A 24,938-nucleotide genomic window follows, 5' to 3' on the forward strand; every position below is an offset into this window, starting at 1 on the left:
ACAAAAAGGAATTTGGACTGCAGCAATTCTGCCCATCTTTGCGCATAATGGCAGCAGAGCCTCTGTGTGCCCTGGAGGGAAACAACAGGGCTTTGTTATTATTAGGAAAAAGGAAAATGTTGCATTTTAAGGCAAAAGATGCGGCTTAGACCTCTGCTGTGCAGAAAATAAATGGCAGAAATGTAGAATATTTTCCCTAAGAACAAAAATGAAAAAGTGAAAACATTTCAATGACGTAGTTTTTATTTGCTAACCATAAAATGCAACAGTGACGTAGCCTGTGCTATCTGACTAAAACATGCATTTTCAGACGTGACGTCAGTACGTTTTTTTTCCATTTTGCACCAACGAACAAACAACGAAACCTTACCTTTTCATTAATGTGTTTTTTTAACAGTCGCCTTAAAAAAACTGATTTTATATGCTTATTTATTACTAGTATTGTCCTACAAGGCCTAAAAAAATAAAGTAGTTTCATGGCCTCATATTTTGGTAGTCTTTATTCTGATGCTCATATTTGTTCAAGAATATTAAATATGATTCAATATCCGTCTGCTGCTGCAGAGTATAAATGTATAATCGTCTTTTACAGGCCATTTGTTTCAAATGCATCTTCCCAAAATAAAGACTAAATAATTCTGCTAAGCCTCTATGAAAATCTTCTCACTATTGAAGCTGTTATGTTGCAGATGCAGTCTCGTCCATGTGTGCATGTCTGCAGCCAGGAGGAATTTCTTTCATTTCAGTCTGCTTCATCTGGTGTCGTGCCAGAGTCAGCACTGTGCGATTTATAGTCCGGCCATGGCTCTGTCTCTGGTTTCCTGTCTTATAGGCTAGCTGTAGATGTGTGTGTTAAAGTGTGTATGTGTGGAGAGTAAAGCAAAAGGTCAGGATTTGTTGTGCTACAAAGCTAGATGTTATTGTTGCTCTGTGCAGTCCAGACCAGTGGGACGGGGTCACTCTATGGGATTTTTTAACTGCATTTCAGCAGCTCTAGTCTCGGAAACACTGAGGATTCTCTGCTCATTCTTGTATTTGTGATGGTCAGAGTCGCCACGTTGCACAGGATGGATGATATTCCAGCGTATTAAATGATGCACGTGATAGTCACAGGTCTGGCTACTCTTCTCCTAGGATTACAGAAAATATGTGCATATGCAATTTGTTAAAAATGCAGGACAGTTTTTATTATTATTTTTTTTAATCCTCCAAAAAAGCAGATTTTATTTTAAGAGATTTTGTTCATGATGCTGCTGGACTTCTAATAAGCCTGATACTGAAGGAGAATAGAAAGTCTTCACATTATAGAGGGCTTTATGTCGACCATACTGCTGCAACGTTGCAAAATAAATAAATAAATAAAATGTGGCAATCACCACCGGGAGCACGTCTCTGTGTCAGCATCCATATCAGTCTGGTCTGATAGGCCCTGCTTTGCTTTATAAATGAACACAATTGCAATAACATATTGAAATCAAAAGGCTGTATATTGCATAGACTGCTGCATCTACAATCAGAGTATTCACTGTCTCCCTACCTTGTTTTTTTTTTAGTAGTTGATATTTTGGGGCAAAAAAATACAGTTTTTCATTCATCCATCCATTAATCACTATAAAATAAAATAAAAAAAGACGTTTGACTGTAAGTAATATCATCTATTGAGACGTTTCAATAATACCAAATAGTTTAAAGTTTATTCTTACACTGAAAAAAAACCTATATTAAGGGTGCAGTGTGTAATATTTAGTATAGTTGCATTTAGCAGAACAAACTTGGTAAAAATGAAACATAATAATTATGAGTAGGCCTATCTAAATGAGTGGTTAACCCCTTGAATATATTGATTATTTTAGGATAATCCTTTTAGCCATACATTGGGAGGATCCCTTCCTTGGACTCTGCCATCTTGGATTTTTGAATGTTTCTGCAGTACCACAGAAGCCCAGGAAGGCCACATAACAAATACACATTTTTAAATTCACTGATTGCAACAGTTATTAGCAGAGAAGTGAGCGTCACAATCTACAGTCTGACAGTAAGATGTCACAAAGGTTCCCAATTCTGCACACTGCCCCTTTAATGTTGACTGAGATAATTATTAATTATTGGGTGCATGTTTGATAACTGAACTAGCTGATACAACACATTACATTGAGCTTTTACAGTGGTGTACTGCAAGTTACACATGCATATATGGAGTATACCTGCATACTTATGTATTTATTGCCACCACAGAGTATAGCTACTCATTTAGAGTATATAAAGTAAGGGTATACCCACTTCTGCACACACCACTACACAACTGTAGTGTTATTAGGTCGACTAAAGTTACGACTAAAAGTGTTCGTCGACGGCCTTTTTTTCCATGACAAAAACTAGACTAAGACTAACAAAAACAGATCTGTGATGACTAAAACTGACAAAAACTAAGTTTAGTTTTTGTCAAGATGACTAAAACTAGACTAAAATGTAATGTAGTTTTTGTTGGACATTAAAAATCCTGATATTTCTCCACTGTGGGTAAATCTTAAAAAACAAAACAAAACAAAAAAAAACAGTGTAGCTGTATCTCTTCTGCCCCTCAGCTGAAGGAAGCAGGGACCCCAGATTTGGCAGACTGCATAAAACACACTACAATGATTTGTTACTAGATTTAGGCAAGAAAAGAAAGTAAATACTGAAATGTGAGGATTTTTTATGGACTAAACTGGACTAAAATGTTTTTGTTGACTAAAACTATTAAAGGTAGAAATGACTACAATGTGACTTAAACTGAAAGACATTTCATCTAAAGACTGAAATTAAAAATAGCTGCCAAAAATAACTGCACCACTGGTTTCTTATATTATGTAAGATAAATACCAAGTGAGCAAGATTTAAGTTGAGTCCACATTTTCTGGGGGCTCGACTTAAATAGTTGGCACAACTGAACACTAAAATATACATTTGAAGTGGAGAAAAATCTGCCAACTTGACATTTTGAGCTATGAGGGCACCTTTACTAAAAAAAAAAGCTGTAAAATTGTTCTTTATAACATTAACTATATTCGTTTTTACAGTGTAAACACATAAAGATGTTGTTTGCAAATGTCACGCAAAAAAAGCCTTACACTCGCATTTTATCCAAATGTACCTGATACTATATCAGTGATTAATGCAGAGCCACTTATCATTTTCCTTTCTGCCTTGCATCATGTTTTAATCTTATATTTTATACCTGAACAACTTAATTGTATTCTGTCTTCCTCCAAATTGTTTCTCCAGTTGTGAAAAAATAATGTTCAAACGCTTCTAAATGTATGAAGAAAACCAGCTCCTCGGTTCACGTCACAAAACTCAGCTATTAAATTGTAGCTTTAAAAAGGAAATAAAACTGAAGGCATGCTAATGGGAACTTGTTGAAAGTGTAGTCCCGCGAGACTTTGATTATAGTGAACTGTGTTATTGTCTGGCGTTATTAATGTAGACATGAAGGGGATAAACATGCTAACTGAAGCTAGGTTCTCAGAAAAAAAAGGCCCACATCTCTCTGACTACCCCCTCCCCCAACATACACTCGTCTATAACCCTAAACTAGCAGCCTTAAATCCTTAAATAATCCTTGTTAAATCCTCATACTCCAAGTTTAGCCTTCTGAGATTCGTCCTGCATGTGTTTACATTCATGGGATTCACTTTGGCTTAAGCTAATTGATAGCACACGGCTCATTTTCACAGCTACACACCACTGAATAAAACTCAGTCTATAACAACACTAGACAGTGTGTTAGCAGGGCTAGCATGTATGTGAGTAACGTGACTGCGGCTAATGACAGCTAGCTGACCCAGCCTTTGAGGAAATAGCACATGACTGTTACTGCGTGGAAATGGACATATTGACAGAAATCCCCCAATCTCAATCGTATCTTTGTCAATATCAAAGAAAAGGGCCTAATCTAATTGAAGTGTGCATGTTATTTTGAAGTAATAGACGTGGATAGCATGAGGGAAATGAACATGGTCACTCAGGGGTCAAATATCAATCCGCGACCTAACAGTTATCAATGCGCTGGACTACAAGCTAGTGTACTCAACATGTAGCCTGTGACGCAGTTTAGATGAAAACGCAAAATATCACTACGATAACTTTTTACTTATTACTACTTAATACTTATTTACTGAGCTGTCTGCCATCACTGGCTGTCAGTGTTTGGCTATGAAACCTTATTAAAGCAATTTATTTTAAAGTAATGTCTGCATTAGGACCAAAGCACCGAGGGAGAATCCACTCTGTCTTATTCTACAGTCTGGATTCACAATCCACATAGAAAAAGGAAAACAGGCCACACTGCTAAATCTTCAGCAAGTATGTCAAACTGGAGTCGTGTGGTGTTTTGAATTCTTATCAGCTTTCAGCTGCAAGTTATCAGCAACAAATAATGTTCGGCCCTGCAGCTGGAAATAAAAACTAGTCACCAGACTCCTGGTTCTTTCGGCTGGTGTTCACGTCACTGCACTTTTACACATTTAGAAAGAGACAAACAGCACTGGGCCTGGGCTGTTTTCACGGTGGAGCATCAGCCCCCTTTGTGCATGCAAATTATTGCTTTGAAGAAGCCACGTTGCATTAGTGCTTCAAACCACAAGAACCACGACCGGCATGACAGAAAACTCCAGTTTGTGATGTGTATTTCTTATCTCATCATACAAATAAAATAGATTGATTTATTATAAAATCTAAAGAAAGATATGGACATTCATATTGGTATATTTCTTAGATCTTATTTATTTATCCTGCTTTTAACATTCAGGTTAAATCCATGATCAATAACACTTTTCTGTGTCGATTCACTTGGACTGCTTAGGGGGAATTTGACGGTAAATGCTGAGATTTCAGGGTTAAAATATTGATATTTTCAAACAAGCTAAACGCTAGAATGAATATACATAAAAAACGTATTACTTAATTCTGCATAGCTCCCACTTTAGTAGCTACCAAACCTATATAGTTCGGAAAATGAGCATCATTCCAGCTTTATTCCAACTACATTTTCAGCGTGCAAAGGATTTTTAAACTAAAATGGATATTTTAAAATGTCTTAATGTAGATTATTTTTGAATGAAAATCAATAAACATGCATATACGGTTTTTGTTGACGTCTTTCCAGCTGTGAGTGCACTGATGTAACTCAGCCTAAAAAGTACAATATCGCCCTCTAGCGCCGTGATTTCACCTCCAAAGAGTCTTTAAATGAGGTAAACAAACGCCTTTTCTGCCATATAATTTGGGGAATAAACGTTTAAAACGTCTATTCAAGTTTTTAAAAATGTGATTAATTTAATTTCAAAGATTGGAATTAAAAAAAAACGTCCCAAGTCTGAAGACAAAATGTGTATTTTGTCTTTAGACTTCTCTGTTTTTGCTGTTAAAGGTAAATTCAGGCCTTTTTTTTAACTTCCATATAAAATCAGACCTATAAGACTGAGAGCATCAGGCACCAGTCAAAGTGAAGTTTTCCCCCCTCCATCTGTGGGAAGTGCAGTTGATGAATAAACGTGACCATTAAGGTTGGGGGGTGATTTCCTCTGAAACAATCCATCGAGCAGACACCCTGTGGAAAGTGTCCACTTTCTGTTGGTCAGCAACAGACGCAAACGGCCGAGAAAAAGAGAAGGGGGGGGGGGGGGGGGTTCAAAGGAGACTGTAATTACTGAGCAGGCCCATAAACTCATTTAGGCCAGACGTCTAGCCATTTCTATAGCTTTATTGGACCGAGCTTCTTCCTGCTTTAAAGCCATTATGCGTACATGTTGGACAATAAATTGGAAATCCACTGCAACACCTCTCCCAGCCGTAAACACTTTATTACCAGTTCCTCGACGTGTCAGATCGGCCTATTGTTTTGTTTAATTCCACACTCATTTTCCTTTTTATTACTTTATTTAACATCAGATGGCTTTTTTAAACCCTTTAAACCTTTGGCTCGGAGTTTTACTGCTAGATCAGAATCTGCTGCCAAACTTGAGCATTTTGGATCAATTTTGCATTACTTGTGTTTTCTTGCCTGCAAATAGAGCTTTTATTTAAAGATACAAGTTCACCAAAAAGATATCTGAAGTGCTTTGTGAGAGACGTTCTTAGATATAAAGCTAAAACGGATTTTTTGCTCCAGCCAAGAACTTTTACGCACGCCTTTTTTTCCCTATCTAAACCAAAATAATCCTCAGTTTCTCAGTGAAAATGGGTCAATGGTGCATCGACACAGACAGCAGTCCAGGTTCATCTTTAGAATGTTTTATATAAAATTCTCAACAACTAAAAAAAGCAACAGGCTACACAGAAACACGTTTCCTACTGTGCGTAATGTTCAACAAATATGACAAACTGTTCCAACATCCCAGGGTGTGGTTCTGCAAAGTTAGAGAACAGATTCATATGGTTTGTTGGCAAACTGTCCAGCAAGTTATGACGCTGACACGCAATAATGGAGAGTCTAATAAAATAAAATAAGATGGGCGACCGTGTCCCCTATCAAAAAAGGTAATAGTCCAAATGGATTGAGATATTCTTCATAAGTGCTCCTTGCTGCCTCTTTCTCTGTTCATCTTCTTCATCTTCATCCTCCTGTTCTGAAACCAGATCTTCACTTGTCTCTCGGTGAGGCTGAGTATGCGGGCCACCTCGTAGCGTCGGTCTCTGGTCAGATACATGTTGTAGAGGAACTCCTTCTCCAGCTCTAAAGTCTGATATTTGGTGTAAGGGCAGCGCTTCTTTCTCGTGGAACGGGCGTGGATCCAGTTTGCTGCAGGATTGTCTGGAGAACAAAAAAGACATCTGAAGTTAAAAAAAAAAGAAAAGAAAAGACACATGGGATGGGGATGTTTTTGATTTTAGACTTCAATGGGTTCGATAAATTAAAAGGAAATGGGGTGCTGGGACCTTTAAGGACAAGAGTGAGAACAGGAAAATGACTCTTTTGTTAGAAAATAGAGATATGCGCAAAAAGCCATGCATGTTTCCAGCGTTTGCTGTTATAAATGAGGTTTAAATTCAATCTTGATATCAGAAAGCACTGTGTATCTGTTTAAGGTGTCCCGTGACATTAAAAAGTTTAGGATCCCCCTGTAATAACCTTTCCAGGGCGGGTTTTTTCCGAGTCGCAGCATAGTACGAGACACTTTTATAGGTTAGTAAAAGCTCCAGTTTTACGCAGCAGGCTCATACAGTTCTTAAGGCTGTAAATCAGGATTTGGTTTACTTACTTGGGTCAAGTTGTTGTTGTTTCTCCTCTTTGGACTCGCTGTGGCTCGAAAGCTCACTTCCACTGTGCTCTTTGCTCGACTTTTCCGCACACTCCGATACTCCTCGGTGCGTGAATTCCCCACTTTGCGGTCGACTTTCCGCCTCCAAAGAGTCAAACTCGATGGATTTCGGTGCCAAAGCGTCTGCCTTTGTGCCGTACGAGCGGCTGCTGCTGGAGTGAATTCCGGGAAATGAAACGTGGTTGGTGATAGGGTCCATCCAGGAGCGGACGCCGACATATCTGCCGTCCGAGGCGGGGAGATGGGACTGGTGGTGGTGATGGTGGTGCACGTAAGGGTGATAAACCCCCTGCGGGTGAACCGAGGACCAAGACGAGGAGAAAACGGCGGATTTTGGTGCAAAATTGCAGGAGGAGAAGTCCGCGTTGTCCCCGGCACCTGACGGCCTCGGGGTCACGATGTGTGCAGGCTGAAGAAAGCGAGCTCCGTACACATCCTCCGGCTCCTGGGCCATCAAGGCGTCCACATAGCAGTTACTGAGAGTGCCACTGGAAGACATTTTTCATCTCTTCCTACTCTTATAATAAGGCTTGCACTGTTACGAGAAGCTTCCCTCTATGAACAATCATAGTATTTTTGCTTGGCCTGCATCTACAGGGATTGGTTACATGGATCACGTGGTCATATTTACCAATACAGCGAGTAAATCAATCCTGCCCCTGCTTCTCAGCCTTTTTTTTTTTCGTCAGCTTTAATTTAGCTTTTCATTCCACATATAATAAAAAGCACCATCGGATGTGACTACAGGGAGAAAACATGCTCTCAAATAAACGCAGATAGACTTTTCCCCCCTGCTTCTCACGTGCGTAAAAGTATCAGGACGTTGCAACAATACAAGCAGAAGAAAAATGGACATTTTTACGCACAAACACAGATTCCCTGCATCCTTTGTTTGAAAAAAAGTCTTCTAATATCGTCCCGATGCCCCCAATGCCTGTAAAATGGTTTATAGACTTAACAGAGTCCTCGTAAAATAAATGTAATAACATGTTGTAAAGGAACAGAAGCCATTTCCGTTCACAACGCGGAGGATCCATTGTTAATATTCGGTGAGGAAACATATTTTCTGGGTTGGGTTTAATTTTTAAAAGCTACGCCGGAAAAGGCAGTTGTGAAATTATTGTGTTCATTCAAAGGAGGGCAATAATGTCTTTATGTATCAATAAATGTTTTATGAGGTGCGTGTGATTATACATGCCGTCAATAAAAGAAAAAGGCTCGGAGAAGGAAAGTCCATCTGTGGATTGGTGTCTGAAATGTGTCATTTAAACCTAATACACACCCTTTTTTCTTTCAGATTATTTTCCACTTTTTGTGCTTCTTTTGAAGGAAAGATTTTTAACTTTCAGGGGAGAGAAGGAAAAGGGAAATGGTGCAGAATGAGGGCAAAGCTGCAGAAAGCTTCATCATATGTTTTAATCCACAGACCATCTTTATTTAAAAGTTTTATTTGCAAGGAGAAGAATGCAACGTGGCTGCTGAGGCCTGCCGCTCGTGCAGGAAAGAGGAGTCGCATGTGAATTTGTGCTTGAACATAACTTCAGCCGTGTCAGAGTCTTCACAGGATTAGTAAAGCCACGAAAAAGCCCTGCAAAAACAACAGCATGTTTATTTCATTACACCACCTCCGCATCTCCTTAACTCTCTTTGGACGAGTGAAAACGCCCAAACAAGGCTGGAACGATTTTAAAAAATCTTTCTTTAATTATCTCTGGTATTTAATCTTGTTTTTTTTGTCGCTAATGAGCAGAATCTTAAGGAAGAAATACGCTTTAAAGTGTCTGATAATTTCCTTTTGAAAGGAAAAGGTCGTGCGTAAAACTCCGTGCGTAAAAATGTCTCAAAATTTTAACTTTAAGGCATCAGAAAAACTGAGGGCGTTATTTTTGCACATGTTAAAATAAGAGACACATTTTTTAAATCATAAAACACTTCCTTTCTTGTTGTAAAGTGCCACACACACCCACACTTTTTTGTTTTTCTGCAATTTTACGCACATTATCTCCATGCGTCAAAGCAGTAACAAAGTACGCACTGAAATCAGGATTCAAGATTAATAAAAGTACAGATACAAGCCAAGATCATTTGACAGTTTATTGCAAGATACATGCCACAAACATGCAATAATTTCACAGATTAATATCGTTTGCCGCCACTTTTTACAGGCCCACAAAAACACTTAACCATGGAGCAAATGGCTTTGACTGTAAAACAAATGTTGCACAACACTAACAACAATAAATGTGCTTCTATGACGACACAACATAATCTTCATACTGGCAAAGGAGACTCCTCTACGCCTCCAATAATTTAAGACCAAAAAGTGAAACCCTGTGGTTAAAAACAGAACACAAAAAATACGACGACGCACAGAAAAAAATAGCTTATATATAGTCACAGTTTCTTTGAAATTGAAGATAAACGTCCAATGCCACTGAAGCATCAAACTTACAAACATTTACCCACAGATACGTGCGAGCTCACGAGAAGGTGAGGTTTGAGGTGAGTTCACGGATGCGGTTTTCTCTGCTCATCTTCTTCAGCTTCATCCTGCGGTTCTGAAACCAGATCTTGACCTGCCTGTCGGTCAGGTTGACGCTCCGGCTGATCTCTAGGCGGCGCTCTCGGGTCAGATACATATTGAACAGAAACTCCTTTTCCAACTCCAAGGTCTGGTGCTTTGTGTAGGGACATCTTTTCTTTCTGCCACTTTTCGCTGTGAGCCAGTTACTGGTTGGAGTGTCACCCTTGCAATCTGTGAGGATTCAGGAAAAGAAAGAAAGGAAGTTTAGTTTTTTTTCTTTGAAAGGAAAATTCACAAGCTGCGTTTGGATTTGGCCTCTGGGAAATAACACACAATCTAAATGTTCTCCCTGATTAAATTAAAAAAGCAGGCTGTTATTAGGAAGGTAGAAGCTACCAATAATAAAATGAAAATACGCACGCCTTTACACAGCTGAACATGTGAATTAAATGTGCACATCCCCCTTTTTAAAAAGGCTAAAAGGCATCCATATTTAATCTGAAACTAATGTGCCACAATTTTGAGTTTTACATTTAATTTAAATGCAGTGATTTTGCAGGATTTTGGTTCAAATGTAGCCCAAAAAATCCAGTGCCACACAACTCCAAACGCACATTTTTTAGAATACACTGGAAGCTAAATTTGGATTTTACGCACCAACTCAGGCTTAAAAAATCTTAAATAATTCAATGATGCAAAGTCCAAATATAAGGCAACAAGTTTAAGGAATAAGAGCTCATTCTGCTGATTTAAATAGAGGCATAGAGAGTGCGCGTGCTGCATGGTAAACCCATTCTCTCCTGCCTATTCCTGCAACCTGAGAAAGCCTCTCATTAAACATTACGACTGTAGGGTTGTTTGTGTTTTATTCTTGCTTTTATGATGCTGGAGCCTTCACTGCAGCAGCGACACAAGATAAAAGCTTTTCATTGTGTTGCCAAACCCACCTTTCCCTTCCTGCTGCAGCAGCTCAGGGCTGGACACAGACGCGTCCATGGAGCACATCTTCTCCCCGGAGCTGGACTGAGAAGGATCCGGGCTTGCTGCTGCTGCAGGAACCGGCGTCCTTGAGGTGTCGGAGTTCTGCGGAATTTCTTCACTTTTCTTTTCCACTTCTGCAAAATTAGAGGACGCAGAAGAAGAGGAGGAGGAGGAAGAAGAAGAAGAGGGGGGATGTGGTTTCGGGGTGACCCGGCTGAGCTGCATGAGTGTTGGGTTTGGACTCGGCGGCGCGTGCTGGTAGTTCTCTTGGTGCTTGCCGTTCGCGTAAGTTTGGCTCAGTCTGAAATAGCCCGGGACTGGGATTTCTGGACCATCAGACTCTGGGACACCACTAGAATAAAGCTCTGATGTGCTGACTTTTTGTACTCTTTTATCAGAATACATGCAGCAGTTACTCTCCTCTTTAATGCTCTGTGAAAATGAACAGTTTGACATCTGAGTGGACCCCTCTATCCTGCACGCTCTGCTCGGATCGGTCCAGTTATCTATCTGAGGTATGTACTGGTGGACATTCATGCCCAAATTTTGGTGGCTGACCTCCCCTCTTTTGCCAAAAGACGGCAGGAGTCCACAGGTTTGCATTCCGTAAGTTCCCATATCAGCTCCGGACGGCATGTACATGTTGCTGCTGCCGGAGTAAAAGCTGTCGCTCCTGCACGCGCCAATCAGAGAGTCCACGAGAAACGTGTTGGCCGCAGGAGAGCTACTGGGGAAGGACATTTTGAGGGGGTTAACGTCGTTAGAGGAGAGAGATGTCCTTTGGAAGCTGACATATCTAGGAAAAACAATCTCCAAGTGGAAGTCAGGATGCCTCCCGACCACATGACAAGCCCACCAATGAGATTTGAAAATGGCCTTGAGACGCAGCCTCCTCCCCCCCCCCCCCCCCTACCCTGCACGCGCTCTCACTGCAGAGGCAGACGTGGTCAACAGCGACACCTAGGACTCGGACTTGAAATTGTGAGGAGACTCAGGCAGGGAGGACAGAGTGATGCAGATCATCAAAAATATCATGCGTAAAATGGAATTTGGTTCACATTCGGAGATGACGACGTTCATTTTTTCCCCACGAAAAACGCACTCATTATCAGTTCCTTTTTTTTTGGTAAAATACTTGAACATGTGTGTTTCTTTATTGTCGAGACTGACTTAACATAAGGTTTGTGTAAAAGTGTGTGTGGGTGTGCGTAAAATGCTGCCTAAATGACGCATAGGCGATAACTGCCCTTTTAATTTGAAAGGATGTTTAACAATTTCTTGTTAATGTGGGTTTTTTTTTTTAAATAAAAATATCAAAACCAGGACCAGCAAAGGCACAGAAATGGAGTTAATTTCAGCTAAAGTTTAAAAGAATGAACAGAAAACAGAAAATGCGTAAAAATGAGAAACACCTCTGTTTTACTTATTCTCTAACTTCTGTTTAAATGTCTGTTTTGACCACTATTCTGCCTTTTATTTTATGTAATTAAAAACTAGTAGACTCATGCTAAGGGTGGGATTTCCTTTAAAATGTCTGCATTAAATGTGTGCTAAAATGTTGCTCCGTTACGCACAAATGTAAATGAATGAGCTCTCTTTCCATGAAGGTCACCATGTGCCTAAAAGGCTTCAAATAAAGTGCACGTGACAGTGATAGAAAATGGTCCTTTATTATTTGCACATATCATTAAGCACAACATCTTTATTTCTATTTACACAGGATATCTTTCATCAAAATTAAATCCTTCATTGTACTTGGACACAGTCCGTGTTTGGGGTTATTCAGTCTGGGCTCTGTTGTTTTTGTCTGGATGTGTGAAAGTTAAACAGTTGTAGTCTGAAAGAGGGGAAAATAAAAAACACTGGAACTTAAAAGAGTCCTTCAGAAAGTCAGACCACTTCCAAAAAAAGCAGCTCGGAATAATTCAGTCTTTGGTATTAACGCGTCAAATGATTTATAAAGCAACATGAAAATGAGAGGGTGAAGCCTCCTCGACACTCTTCAGTATTTACAGATAAAGAAGTTTTTGTTTGTTTGTTCAAATCAGCAAAATATAACAGGAAGTCGCACAAATAAAGGCAAAATTAAGGGAACGTGGATGTTGACCCAAATACGAGAACGCAAGAGTCTACTAAATAAAAGCACCAAATTTGTTCTTTTCAATTTTTTTTTTTAGAAAACGTTTGGGCATTATTTTTCAAAGTTAGAATATTTTCCTTTCATTATTTAAATTTTTATAGCTTTTACATTATATTTTTAATTCTCACAAACACTGAAATATGTAAACACTGGGCTGTGACGCACTGAAAAACAAGACGATAAGAAAATAATAATATGAGGATGACGCAGCCATGGATAAGGCAAAATAAAGTTATCGTACCATAATAGTAGTTAGAACATTTAAGACGTTCCAATTTGGAAATTGCATTAAAAATTTACAGAGGATGGATTATTGACAAAAAAGATGAATTTTATCACTGACATTATAACTACAGAGACTGTCTTATTTTTACGCAGGTAAAATAAAGCGAAATGAATATCTACAATTATCCATGCGCAAAATAAAACCAAGCGAAAGGCCAAATTACGCACCTTTATACCTATAATCTCCTACAATGTCGCGATATTTGGAGACTGTATCAACATAATTAGAGTCCTGCATGATAGTGAGGCCTTCAGGTACATTTTCAAATCTGTATTTTGAAGCTCGAGGTCAAACAGACGGCAACTGTGTTTATTTTTGGACTCATTGTGGACACTTGCCTTGTGCAGAATTTGCAGCATTTTAATTGGACTAAATCACCAAAAGATTATTTTTACTAGGACTACTTTGTTTTGGCATTTTATTCCAAAGGTAGCCGGGCTGCACTGCTGAATAATAAGCCAATAAAAGGGAAGATTTTTGGAATTAAAATTCCTAACATGTGGGATAATTGGTGAATTTCATTGCAGGTGGGATCAAACTACCCCAGAATGAAAGGCCACATGTGAAGGCTTCTTCATCTCCTCACTGATTTCCACGCACACAGAGAAAGGAATGTTACATTCATGTATCTCTGAAAACAGCAAGTGTGCCCTCATGTGGATACACCGAGTATGAAATCCCAAACACACACACACACACACACACACACACACAGAGTGTGGTAATGTCGCCTCACTGCAGGACATGATGACAACCCAATTAAACGCGTAATGAAGCCTCACTTATCTAAGTGCCTTTTTGGGAAATCACAGTAGATGGGAAACATTTCACATTCAGTAATCATTAACTTCTTTTATTTGATCAAATGGAATCCTGGCTGCACAGAGCTGAGTGGAACCACAGGGTTGATCAATAAAGTTGTGAGGGATCGATGCTTTTATTTACTCTGTCTCTTTAATGAAGACGGAAATAAACAAAAGGAGAAGATGACTGAGGTGCAGCCTGGTGATTCTGATTTATTTCCAGGTTATGGAGCTGGATAGGAAAGTCTCACCTGCAGATTAAAGGCGGAGGCTTTTATTTTGGTAACAATGTGGAGCAGATTGAGATGCACAAAATGCTTATTCAAAATGTGATACTTTTTGGGGATATCCTCTTTTTCCCAGCTGACATTGAAACAGCCAGAATGCGCCAAATAAATCTAGATGCGCAAAAAAAAATCCTTTCAAATGTGCGAACATTTGTAGCCTGGAGCTTTTGAGGCAGGAAGAAGAATCAGTGTTCTTGTGGTCTTGGGGGTTGGGACACCAAAGTCCAATAGCCCCCTATTTAGACATTTACAGCTGACTTTATTGTACTGTCTAGACGGTTCAAGGTTTAGTAAACAGCCCAGTGTTTGAAAGCAAAGGAAATAAGGGGGGATACAGAGGCCTGCGAGCGCCAAATTTCACTTTTCATAAATCTTGAGGGGAGAAAAATATCCCCTTTCTGTGGTGTGATTTCTGCAGGACTTGGTGAAGTTCATGTGACAAGTTTCGTGACTATGATAAAACATTTGTCGTGTCTATTTTGTTTCACAGCACAGCGTGCATTCTACATGCGTCTTTAAATGGACATTAGTACACAAGAAGAAGCTTACATAGAGTTCTAGCAGGACTCATGGCGCAGCGCGCGCTGCTGGAATACTTCTGCAATCAAGGCGAGAAGAAGTAAACAAATAAATAAATGATTTTAGAAATGTAGGATCCAAATGTCAGAGTTTATGCACGAGACCAGTCCTTAAAATATATACTTATATATGTGTGTGTAGGGCTCTTTTTGTCTGCCATGTGTGTGAGAGTGTGTGTGCCAGATATCAGAATAAAGGGTTCCCAGTGAAATACTGTAGACGGTCGCGGTTGAGCTTTTTCTCCTTCATCCTCCTGTTCTGAAACCAAATCTTCACCTGCCGATCAGTCAGGTTTAACATCCGGGACAGCTGCAGACGCTTCTCTTTGTTAATGTAAACGTTGAAGAAAAACTCTCGTTCAAGTTCTCGGATCTGGAATTTGGAGTAAGGGCACCTCTTCTTCCTGGACTTGGTGGATGAACCTGCGCAGAGAAATACAAAGAACATGTTAAGAAGTGGCGCATCAAATAAAAAAAGTGTGATTTTAGTGCTTTTAAACGGCGGATGGCACATTTAGATTTTTATTTGTTTGCGCACAAAGGCCTTTTCTGTGTCTCTCTTACGCACAGGCCTACAGTTGCGCGCACATATTAAAGGAAACAATACAAACAAAAAATACGCATGAATTACGCACAAAAACTTCTGAATTGTGCAATATTTGATGCATTTATTTGAACACTGTTGCACAATTTCACCTCTAAAGCGCAAAAATCCACTTTAAAGCGGACGTTTTAGAACTTTCCCTGATCCTCCATCAATACAAATCAATTCTAGCAGCACAAATTTGTTATTAGACACAAGGCAATCTTTAAAGCATCACAGTTTCCCATAGTAAATAGCTTTACAAGCGTAAAGCAGATCTTATAGGGATATAAAAGGCTTTGCATGCTTATAAAGAGGCACATAACCCTGCACGGCCACGCTGCTGGACAGAAGCAGAAGGAGACACTCTATTGTCTCTGCTGCACACCTTAAAACAAAGACAAAGAGAAAACACTCACTCTGTTGGCTGTTTTTGTCCCCGCAGTTTGACGATGAGCAGTCCTCGTCCACGCTCGCGCCTGGCTCCACTTTGTTTTGCTCCACTTTGCTCTCAGCCGGACTGTTGTTGTTCGCAGCAGAGTCTGTCTTTTGTTTGGGCGCCTCCGCGCCGGCCTTGTCCGAGTTAGGAGTGTCCAAAAACTGATCGAAGCCCTGGGGGAGCACCCCGGTCCGTCCGACCCCGGTGAAGAAGCTGCAAGGCGAGCTCGCGCCTCCGTGGTGGCCGTACAAGGACTCGTTTTTGAAAATCACATCCGCCCTGCTGCTGCTGCCGCTGCTGCCGCTGGAGGACTGGATCAAGTCCCGGTGCATTATCTCGTCCGCTGAGTAGTAAGACGCGTAATTGCCCCTGTAGTGCCATTTGCTCGGATGGTCCAGTCCATAATCCCTGAACGCGACCTCTCGGACAGGCTGGACCTGCGTTATGTTTGGAGAATAGGGGAAATTTATCTGACACGACGTGGTCTGCGGTAAAAAGGAGGAGACTGATGTGAAATCGGGCGTCGAAACGTAATAAGTGCAGCTCGGTAGATACATATTTGACGCACAGCTGCGATCCTCGTACTCCGTCATATCTCTTCTCCCCCTTTTTCCTCCTTGCAACAGAGGAAAAAAAGGATTTGGCAGCTTCGACTGTGTTAAACTTTGCCCATCTATAGCACCACAGGCGCGTGCAGAGACCCCGCCAGGGAGAAAAAATCGGAAACGTAGGCAGACCTGCAATACATCTTGATCGATTCTTGAGGTAATTGTGTCATGTGATCCAGCCAAGAAATTACCATACATCAATATCAGTCATTAAAAACTGTCCGGAGAAACTCATGTGAGCGCATGCGAGAGACTTCATTGGCTCCCTGGCTGCAGAGGAAACTCCTCTCCTGCCTCTCTGCCCTATAGCTCATGGAAAAAACAGAGACATTTGTGAACCAGAGCTGGCTTATTTCATTGAAAGCTTTACAGCAACATCATCCTCGTCGTGTAATGCCGCGTAATGACGCATTAGTCTATAAATTTGCTCGCTTTGGAGAGGGAGCCGTGCGTATTTAGCAACAGTTAGGTTGAAAACACTGGAAGCTTCCCTCGCATTTGATGCAAATCTCAAGGAAAATGGCACCAAGGCCGATGTGCATGCCTACACTCTCACTGCACAGTTCATCCAAAAACCTGCAGAATTATACGACGTACAAAGGCGGCTCATTAAGCCAGTTTTGATGGAAATACATTTAAGGGTTCGTTGCGCGTAATCACAGCGCGCGGCGATGATTGGGGGACGTTTAAACACACACAAACAAACACAGTGTGAAAATATTTAAAGTCATTATCACATAGAGACCTTTTGACAAGCAGCAAGGTGTAAAAGCTCAGACGCCACAAAGAAGACGTTCAAATACAACCGTGCCAAATTACGCACAAACTACACTGAGAAAAAGCGCACAAAAGCGCGTCTATCCTGAATTATCAGTCAAGTTTTAACCAGAATGTGAAATATTTTCTCCTGCTGATCATTTCTCTGCTGGATGAACGTGCGTAAAAACACCCCATCCTCCTGCAAATGAAGAAAAGTGGATTTTGGATACCACCGAGACAGAAGGAAAGCATTAATCACTGGAAGCACATTCAGCATTGCCAAGTCCAAAAACTCCTGGCTTTGACCGTCTGTGCTGTCGGTTATGTCCACCAAGCATTCACCATAAAGCCTCTGCACCCAAATCACTTTATTGCACGCGGGCAGCCATGACTGCAGTGTAAGGGCCTGCTCTCTTCGACAGGAAAAACTGCCTTAAAATCGGATGTCTTCAAGCCTCTTTCAGTATTCTTAAGCCTTTGTGAGTATCATTTTTATATACATTGAAGAATATAGAAGAGGGGGTAAATCAATCAAGGTTCTGCAGGACTAATTAGTAAAATAAAGACAAAACCCAGCATAGTACGCAAGGTTTTGCACATCCAGTATTAGTGTAGCCCTGCTTTGAAGGACACTATTGCGTTTAGAGGACGAGGAGATTCTTCACAGCTTCGAGCCTGAAGGTCACACGCAATGTGGAAGCAGCTCCAAGAAGGCTGAGGGCGTTTGTTGTTATTGGGGGGTAAAATCAGCCATGTGCCTCTCTGTGTTCAGACTAAACCACACTGCTTTCTGAAAACCCTGCAGGAGGTTAACGACACTAAAAAACAAAGACTGGATTATTAATCAAAAATAGTGGAAAATTACAGATATTTAGAAACGCATAAATATTCCCATGACGCACTGCGCAAAGTGCTCAGAACAAATTCAGACAAATAAATGATTGTGGAGAGAAACTAGGAGTAAGATTTCACTAGTAAGGCAGAGAGTTTGTGGTAAACCTGTTGCTGTTTGGCACGCTGTTTTCCGTTGGTGCGTTTTTACGCGATTTGCAAATTATGGTTCTTGTATTTATAACTTTTTAAAAACTATTTTGTAAGTTTTTTTTGGTGAATTTTGGTCACGTGCCTTCTCTGCTAAATATTTAGAATTTTTAAACATGTTGAGCATTAGTTGGCATTTAACCCCTTAAAGCCTGAAAACAAAAATTAGAGCCAGAAAATCTCAGTTTTTGAAACTGTAATGTTTATTTCACTTTCTACTGAAATACAAAAAATAAATAAATAAATATCCATAAAATTTAATGTATATATTTTTTTGTATCTCATTTGTTACATTAGGTGTTTTTGGTAACTGACAATCCACTTGATGGCATTTTTATTATTTTTCAGATTGTATTTAATTTTTATTTTAGTAATTTATAATCATATTGATTGGATAGATGTGTTATAAAAATATGTATCAAATATGATACAATAGGCTTTAAAGGGTTGAATATACGCGAAACAAAAAAAGGATATCTGGCGTTTTCATGGCAAGATTTTTACGCGTCTTTTACGCACCAACTTAAGTTAAATCCTCGGATTGCAGAGTGTTATTTTGTTGTGCGTAATGGTAAAACGAGGAATTATACTGGAGTTTCTGGGTTTTAAGACATTAAAAGATACTTTTATCTCCACACTGGATGTTTAATTCATAAACTGAAGTGCGGTTTAACTCTTCTCATGTGTAAATCTGTGTTTGAGACTTATTTTGGTGTTTTATGTGCCCAAATATCCATCGTTAGCTGTAGTATCAAACTGGAGATAAAGCAGGCCTGACCATGTTTCCATCTACTCTTAAATCACTCCTACCCAAGAGAAACCTCGTCCGAAAAAACTTAACTTGCTCACATTTCAATTAAAAAAGATATGAAGTTAAGAAAGCAGCTCTGTTGTGACATTTTGTAAAGTAGCAGTGCACAGCCTACTAACTTGACCTTAACTTTGTGATGGCGCCCCTGCTATCTTAAGCAGCCGCAGCTATATGACGCTGTCTGGCTGCGTTTGGCTGTAAAGCAATAAAGCAACAAAAAGTGAAGGAAACGTTGCGCATAGAGAACTCAGAGTCAAAAAAGCCCGAGCAATAAAAGCTAATAGTAGGTGAAACACGTTGTGTGGGAAGGAAAAAAAAAGACAGTTGGAATGCAACAGGCCTACAAGCGAATGCAGGAAACAGTCCAGTCAACAGACTAAGTTAGACTTTTTTGCGCAAACATCTTCAAGAAAAAATGCGCAACAGTGGAGAAAAAAGTCAGGTTTGTAATGTTTCTGACTTTGATGAACCTTCAGCATGACTGCAGTGTATCCTGCAGAGAAATTCAGCTGATGACGTGTCGATGATGTCATCTTATGCTGCATTAATAGATTCACTCTCATGTTAAGTCTTGTGCGTAATTCTCCCTTGGTTGCGGCTGCAGCCCCCTTCCCTCAGAGCCACTGACATTTAGTGACCTTGCGGTGTCAAACTTAGAAAATATTCAACACAAACTCCAAAGAGCGCCAAACTATTCAGGCAATATTACTTTATAAGGAGTAGTAACAGCGCGCGCACACAATAACATCCCCATAGTAAGGATTTAGCTGGTTTTGGGCGTTCAAAGCGCGTCCACCATCACAGAGAAATTGAAGGATACATATTTGGCTTCTGATCCATTTGTTCTCAGCCGCAGTAACCTCACTCTGACATGTGGAGGTTTTGGCCTGCTGGTGTGAAATGCTGCTGCTGGGTGCGCATTTGCAATGAGAGGGACTGCGCGTCTGCGCCGCAGAGGAAAGACAAATGCAAGAACATGAGAATTTGAAGAAATTACAAACAAAAATCTGAACAAAACAATCAAGTTAAAGCTCTATTAAATCACAGCTTCAACTTAAAGCGGATGATTCGGATTATATAGAGCTTAACAGCTCACTTCTGCTGTGAAAACACACAATATTCCCATTTTAATGCGAATATCAGCTTAGGATATTTGGAGATTTAAGGATGTCCACATCCCACACACTGCAGTGTCTATACTCCTACCATGATTTGGCACAAGTGATCATTTTCTGATTCATCATACACGCACATTTATTTTCTCCTGCTTCCAAAGGAGTCCCCTCTACATTTCTGGAAAAAAAATAGATTTTAAACTTTTTTTTTTACATTTGGCACACTGATAAAAACAATGCGTAAATGTAAACAAGTGTCTGAAACATCAAGACTGAACATCCTCAGGTTCATAGGGTTAAAAAAAAAACAGTCAAAGTGGTGCCTAAAAATACATAATGATTGAAGTGATTCAAAACAAACGTCTCTTTTATTTTTAAAAATGATTTTTATTCATATTTTGATTCATCTGCAGGGTTGCGATCATTGTACAAAACCTCACGTCCGTGCGTAAAAAGATGGCTGCTGGTCTGATACACATTCTTGCGTCCTTATATAACATGCTCTCTGGAATGATTCAGAAATGACTTAAGCTGAAAATAAAATATCCATTCATTTATAAAGTATTTATAGAGACTGAATCCACTGGGCGCGAGATTAATGCGTATTAATATCATCTGAGATTGCGCATGAAACGGGGACAAAAATATTCCAAAAATGTGATAGAATTTGACATTACACAACCACGAATTCACGTTCAACAGGCATTATATTAAATATCAGCACATCACTAGACTTGGCACTCAGACCGACTTTAAATATGGAAGCGGCCAAACAAAATAAACTTCAATTAGATCTCAGGAATCTGAGGAAATCGGGCATTAATTGAACGATACTAATTAAGAAATAGACATGCAGTCAGGATTTATTTCGCATCTCCAATTTTTGTCCATGATACATGCGTCCGTAAACATGAACTTGACTGTTAGCTTCTACATCAGGCCTGTGCCAAACATGCGCAAATCATCATACAAAATACACAACAACATAAGGGATCATAATCCTGTTTAAACAGGGCGATGTTTGAGGTGGATGCGCCACAATAAAGCTGAACATTTGGAGGCCAAACAGCAGCCAGGGCCTGCTGCTGCAGTGCGCATTTGGAAACTCTGTAAACGTGTGCGTAAAACCGATCATATCATAACAGCTGTACAGGCTTTGTTGAAGTTGGGATAAAAGAGGAGCCTGTGACGCGACAGGAATAGAAACATTCTATACACATCTATAAATACAAGTCCATCCCTTAAACTGAGGAGTGTTGGGGTGATGTGCCGCATCTTCATAGTAAACAGCATATTTTCTCTGGTCATGATCAAGTCCAAAGGTCATCAGTACGCTGAGAAAGCGTGCTCGCGCATCATCAGCCTTTTCTTCTTCATCCTCCGGTTCTGAAACCAGATTTTCACCTGCTGGTCGCTCAGGTCCAGCCTGTCCGACAGCTCTTTGCGTTTCTGTCTGTTTATGAACTCGTTCATCAGAAATTCATTCTCAAGTTCAGCCAGCTGCAGCTTGGTGTAGGGCTTCCTCTTCTTTCTGGTTTTCACTTGAGAGGAGCACCACGGGGCACCTGGAGGGACAAACAAGGTCAGGACACACTTAGAAATCAAAAAAACACACCATCAGAGCCTATTTTAGGAGAAGTTAGCATGCACTGTAGAGCCAGGATCAGCAGAGAGCCCTGACACAGCAGCCTCTTACCTATGAGGAGGTTATGAGAGTATTAAAATAACAAACATGCCACAGGAGATATAAACTGACAGTAAAATAGTCCCAGGCAGACCTATGCGGACTCATTTGAACTATAAAATCACCAAATAACGTTTTCTCTTCTTATAATGATGTGACAAGAGATTATACATGAAATAAAAGCAGGGACATGATGAAACACTGAGCTTAAAGGGATGGTGCTTGTTTTGACATTATGGATGTAATAAAATCTGGAACACATTTATTTAGCGCAATAAAATAGTTCCACTCACCTTCTATATATGAGGTCCTGGTGCACGTGTGACTGGCTGATGGCTGACCGTGACTCTGCTCCTGTTTGGTGCTGCTCAGTGACCCCGTAGATCCTGAATCCAGCTCAGCGTACCCGCGCTCCCCGTGCTCTCCTGCGTAAACGTCACCCTGCCTCCCTTCCTCCTCTGTCTTGTGGTTTGCGCCCTGAAAGCATCGAGCCGACTCCTCCAAATGCGTCTTGACGAGTCCAGGGCTCAAGTTTGTATTTACAGACGCAGAGTTGGGCAGAAAAGGCGGACAGTAGCCCCCGAAGGCGCGGCTCTGGTGTGCTGGTGTCGGCGGTGCCGCTGGTGCCGGTGCTGCTGGTGATCCGGGCGCGCACGAACTTGGGGAAGTCCACGGGAGCGTGCACACCTCTCTCCTATTGTAAGGGAGCTGATGCAGGCCGGGTAAGTGGGCTCCATTACCCCGCAGGTTGGAGAAATAGAGAGACTCGGGAGGGGCGAAATTTAGCAGAGAACCAACATAGCCCGGATTTAAAGGATTCCGCTCGCACATTTCCATGGAAAAAGCTTCCCCTCTAAGGCGACCTGCAAAGCCTTTTAGCAACTCCTGAAGAATAACGGCTAGGTAATTGTTGATTTGTTAATACAGCGTCACGTGATATGCTAAATATGTTGTTCCGCCCCACCCTGGCTCCCACACTGCAAAGCAAAATACTCCATGAGGAAATATTTTGGTAGTGGGTGGGTGGGGGGTGCAGTTTAAGCCTGAACATCTGTTTGGTGAGGGGCTTCTGAAGAATATGTCTGATCTGTAGGTGAGGGCTTTTATTTTTAAAGTGCATGTATTTCCTGTGTGACATGAAGGTGAACAGAAATATACAGAATGTGGTCTGACCTATAGAACAAAGACGGGGCCTTAAACGCACCATGGAAGACTCAAAACAATGCACGCTGCATTCAAAGACTTCAGGAAATATGTCTAATTAACAATTATGGATGATGAGATACACTGTTAATTCTGTCGACTAAAACTATGACTAAAAATGTTCGTCCACAGCCTTTTTTCATGACAAAAACTGATAAAAATAGACCTGTGATGACTATAACTGACAAAAACCAAGTTTAGTTTTCATCAAGGTGACTAAAACTAGACTAAAATGTAGATTAGTTTTCGTCAGACATTCAGAATCTGTGATGTTTCTCTGCTGTGGGTAAATCTGTCATAAAACAATACATCTGCAGCTATTCTGCCTCTCAGCTGTAGAAAGCAGGGACCCCAGGGTGCAGAGAACACACTGACATGATTTGGTACCGGATTTAGGCAAGAAAATAAATGCTTGGACTAAAAGTAAAGACGAAAATGTGAGTTTTTGTCGACTAACACTAGACTGAAAGGATAGAAATGACTAAAATGTGGCCAAAACTAAAATGCATTTCATTTAAAGACTAGAACTAAGACTAAAAATGAAAATAGCTGCCAAAATTAACACTGATAAGATAGAGACAGATCACAGACATTTCTGTGGATCAGTATAATCATAAGAACAGAGATGGAGATGGAAAACTGCATTGTAATCTTTGGTTTTGTTTTTATCGTCCAAAAACCTCTTTTTACGCACTGGCAGGTCAACTTTCCTCACATTTCTGAGGCCTTATCTGAAATATATCAAAGCTTAGCTGAGCTCAACACTGTCTATTAAGGACCTTGATTATTTTCCAGTGAGGTAAAGGAGCATTACAACCGTTACGCTTCTGCACGGCGACCCTACGGTTCCAAACGTGACCGTGAGCGCAGAGCTAAACTATTTCCTCTTATTATTTTAAGAAGCATCACCATACTGTGGCTAGCAGTGTTTATTTTAGCAGATATTTTTAATTTTAGTCTTTGTCTTTAAATGAAATTCATTTTAATTTCAGTGACATTTAGTCATTTCTGTCCTTTTTAGTTTTAGTCTATAAAAAGTCCTCACGTTTTAGTCTTCACTTTTAGTCCAAGCATTTATTTTCTTGCCTGAATCTGGAACCAAATCATGCTAGTGTGTTCTATACACGCTGCCAAACCTGGGGTCCCTGCTTTCTACAGCTGAGAGGCAGAATAGATGCAGCTGCATTGTTTGTTGACAGATTTACCCACAGTGGAGAAATAGCACGGATTTTGAACATCAGATGAAAACTAAATTACATTTTTTTTCAAGTTTTAGTCATCTTGACAAAAGCCAAACTTCCTTTTTGTCCGTTTTGGTCATCTCAGATCTATTTTTGTTAGTCTTACTCTGGTTTTTGTCATGGAAAAAAGGCTGTGGACGAACACTTTTAGTCATAGTTTTAATCGACGAAAGTAACACCGGTTTACATTACATTGCAAACCTCATTTTATGCACAAACCTCATTTTACGCACTGACAGAGGTCACCTTTTCTCACATTTCTGAGGCCTTATCTGAAATAGATTCCACATTTAAGCTTAGCTGAGCTCGGCACTGTCTATAAAGGACCTTGATTATTTTCCAGTGAGGTAAAGGAGCATTACAACCGTTAAGCGTCTGCACGGCGACCCTACGGTTCCAAACATGACCGTGAGCGCAGAGCTAAAGTATTTCCTCTTATTATTTCAAGTAGCATCACCATACTGTGGTTAGAGTCTGTAAGGACCAGTCAGGCGTACAAGGACGGACTGTTTATTACAAGCACAGCTGACTTTAATAGCTTTTTGCGCAAAAAA

The 24,938-nt window shown here is 40.4% G+C and overlaps 4 protein-coding genes across 4 annotated transcripts; all 4 read right to left on the reverse strand.

The window, feature by feature from the left end:
* Window positions 1-6,265: 6,265 nt before the first annotated feature.
* On the reverse strand, window positions 6,266-8,519 carry hoxd9a (homeobox D9a). The gene is made up of 2 exons (XM_041807448.1): window positions 7,242-8,519; window positions 6,266-6,793 (listed from the first exon to the last, which is right to left on the reverse strand). The coding sequence occupies exons 1-2, from the start codon at window positions 7,798-7,800 to the stop codon at window positions 6,549-6,551; spliced, it is 804 nt and encodes a 267-aa protein (XP_041663382.1). The 5' UTR covers window positions 7,801-8,519; the 3' UTR covers window positions 6,266-6,548.
* Window positions 8,520-9,477: 958 nt separating this feature from the next.
* On the reverse strand, window positions 9,478-11,590 carry hoxd10a (homeobox D10a). Its single transcript, XM_041807447.1, has 2 exons — window positions 10,773-11,590; window positions 9,478-10,056 (listed from the first exon to the last, which is right to left on the reverse strand). The coding sequence occupies exons 1-2, from the start codon at window positions 11,545-11,547 to the stop codon at window positions 9,782-9,784; spliced, it is 1,050 nt and encodes a 349-aa protein (XP_041663381.1). The 5' UTR covers window positions 11,548-11,590; the 3' UTR covers window positions 9,478-9,781.
* Window positions 11,591-14,938: 3,348 nt separating this feature from the next.
* hoxd11a (homeobox D11a) lies at window positions 14,939-16,728 on the reverse strand. The gene is made up of 2 exons (XM_041807446.1): window positions 15,903-16,728; window positions 14,939-15,323 (listed from the first exon to the last, which is right to left on the reverse strand). Exons 1-2 carry the CDS (start codon window positions 16,726-16,728, stop codon window positions 15,088-15,090), a joined length of 1,062 nt encoding a protein of 353 aa, XP_041663380.1. The 3' UTR covers window positions 14,939-15,087.
* Window positions 16,729-21,582: 4,854 nt separating this feature from the next.
* Window positions 21,583-22,777, reverse strand: hoxd12a (homeobox D12a). The gene is made up of 2 exons (XM_041807449.1): window positions 22,234-22,777; window positions 21,583-21,821 (listed from the first exon to the last, which is right to left on the reverse strand). Exons 1-2 carry the CDS (start codon window positions 22,775-22,777, stop codon window positions 21,583-21,585), a joined length of 783 nt encoding a protein of 260 aa, XP_041663383.1.
* Between the last annotated feature and the right edge of the window lie 2,161 nt (window positions 22,778-24,938).

The sequence above is a fragment of the Cheilinus undulatus genome, linkage group 15 (genome assembly GCF_018320785.1).
Source record: "Cheilinus undulatus linkage group 15, ASM1832078v1, whole genome shotgun sequence".
Lineage (NCBI taxonomy): Eukaryota > Metazoa > Chordata > Actinopteri > Labriformes > Labridae > Cheilinus > Cheilinus undulatus.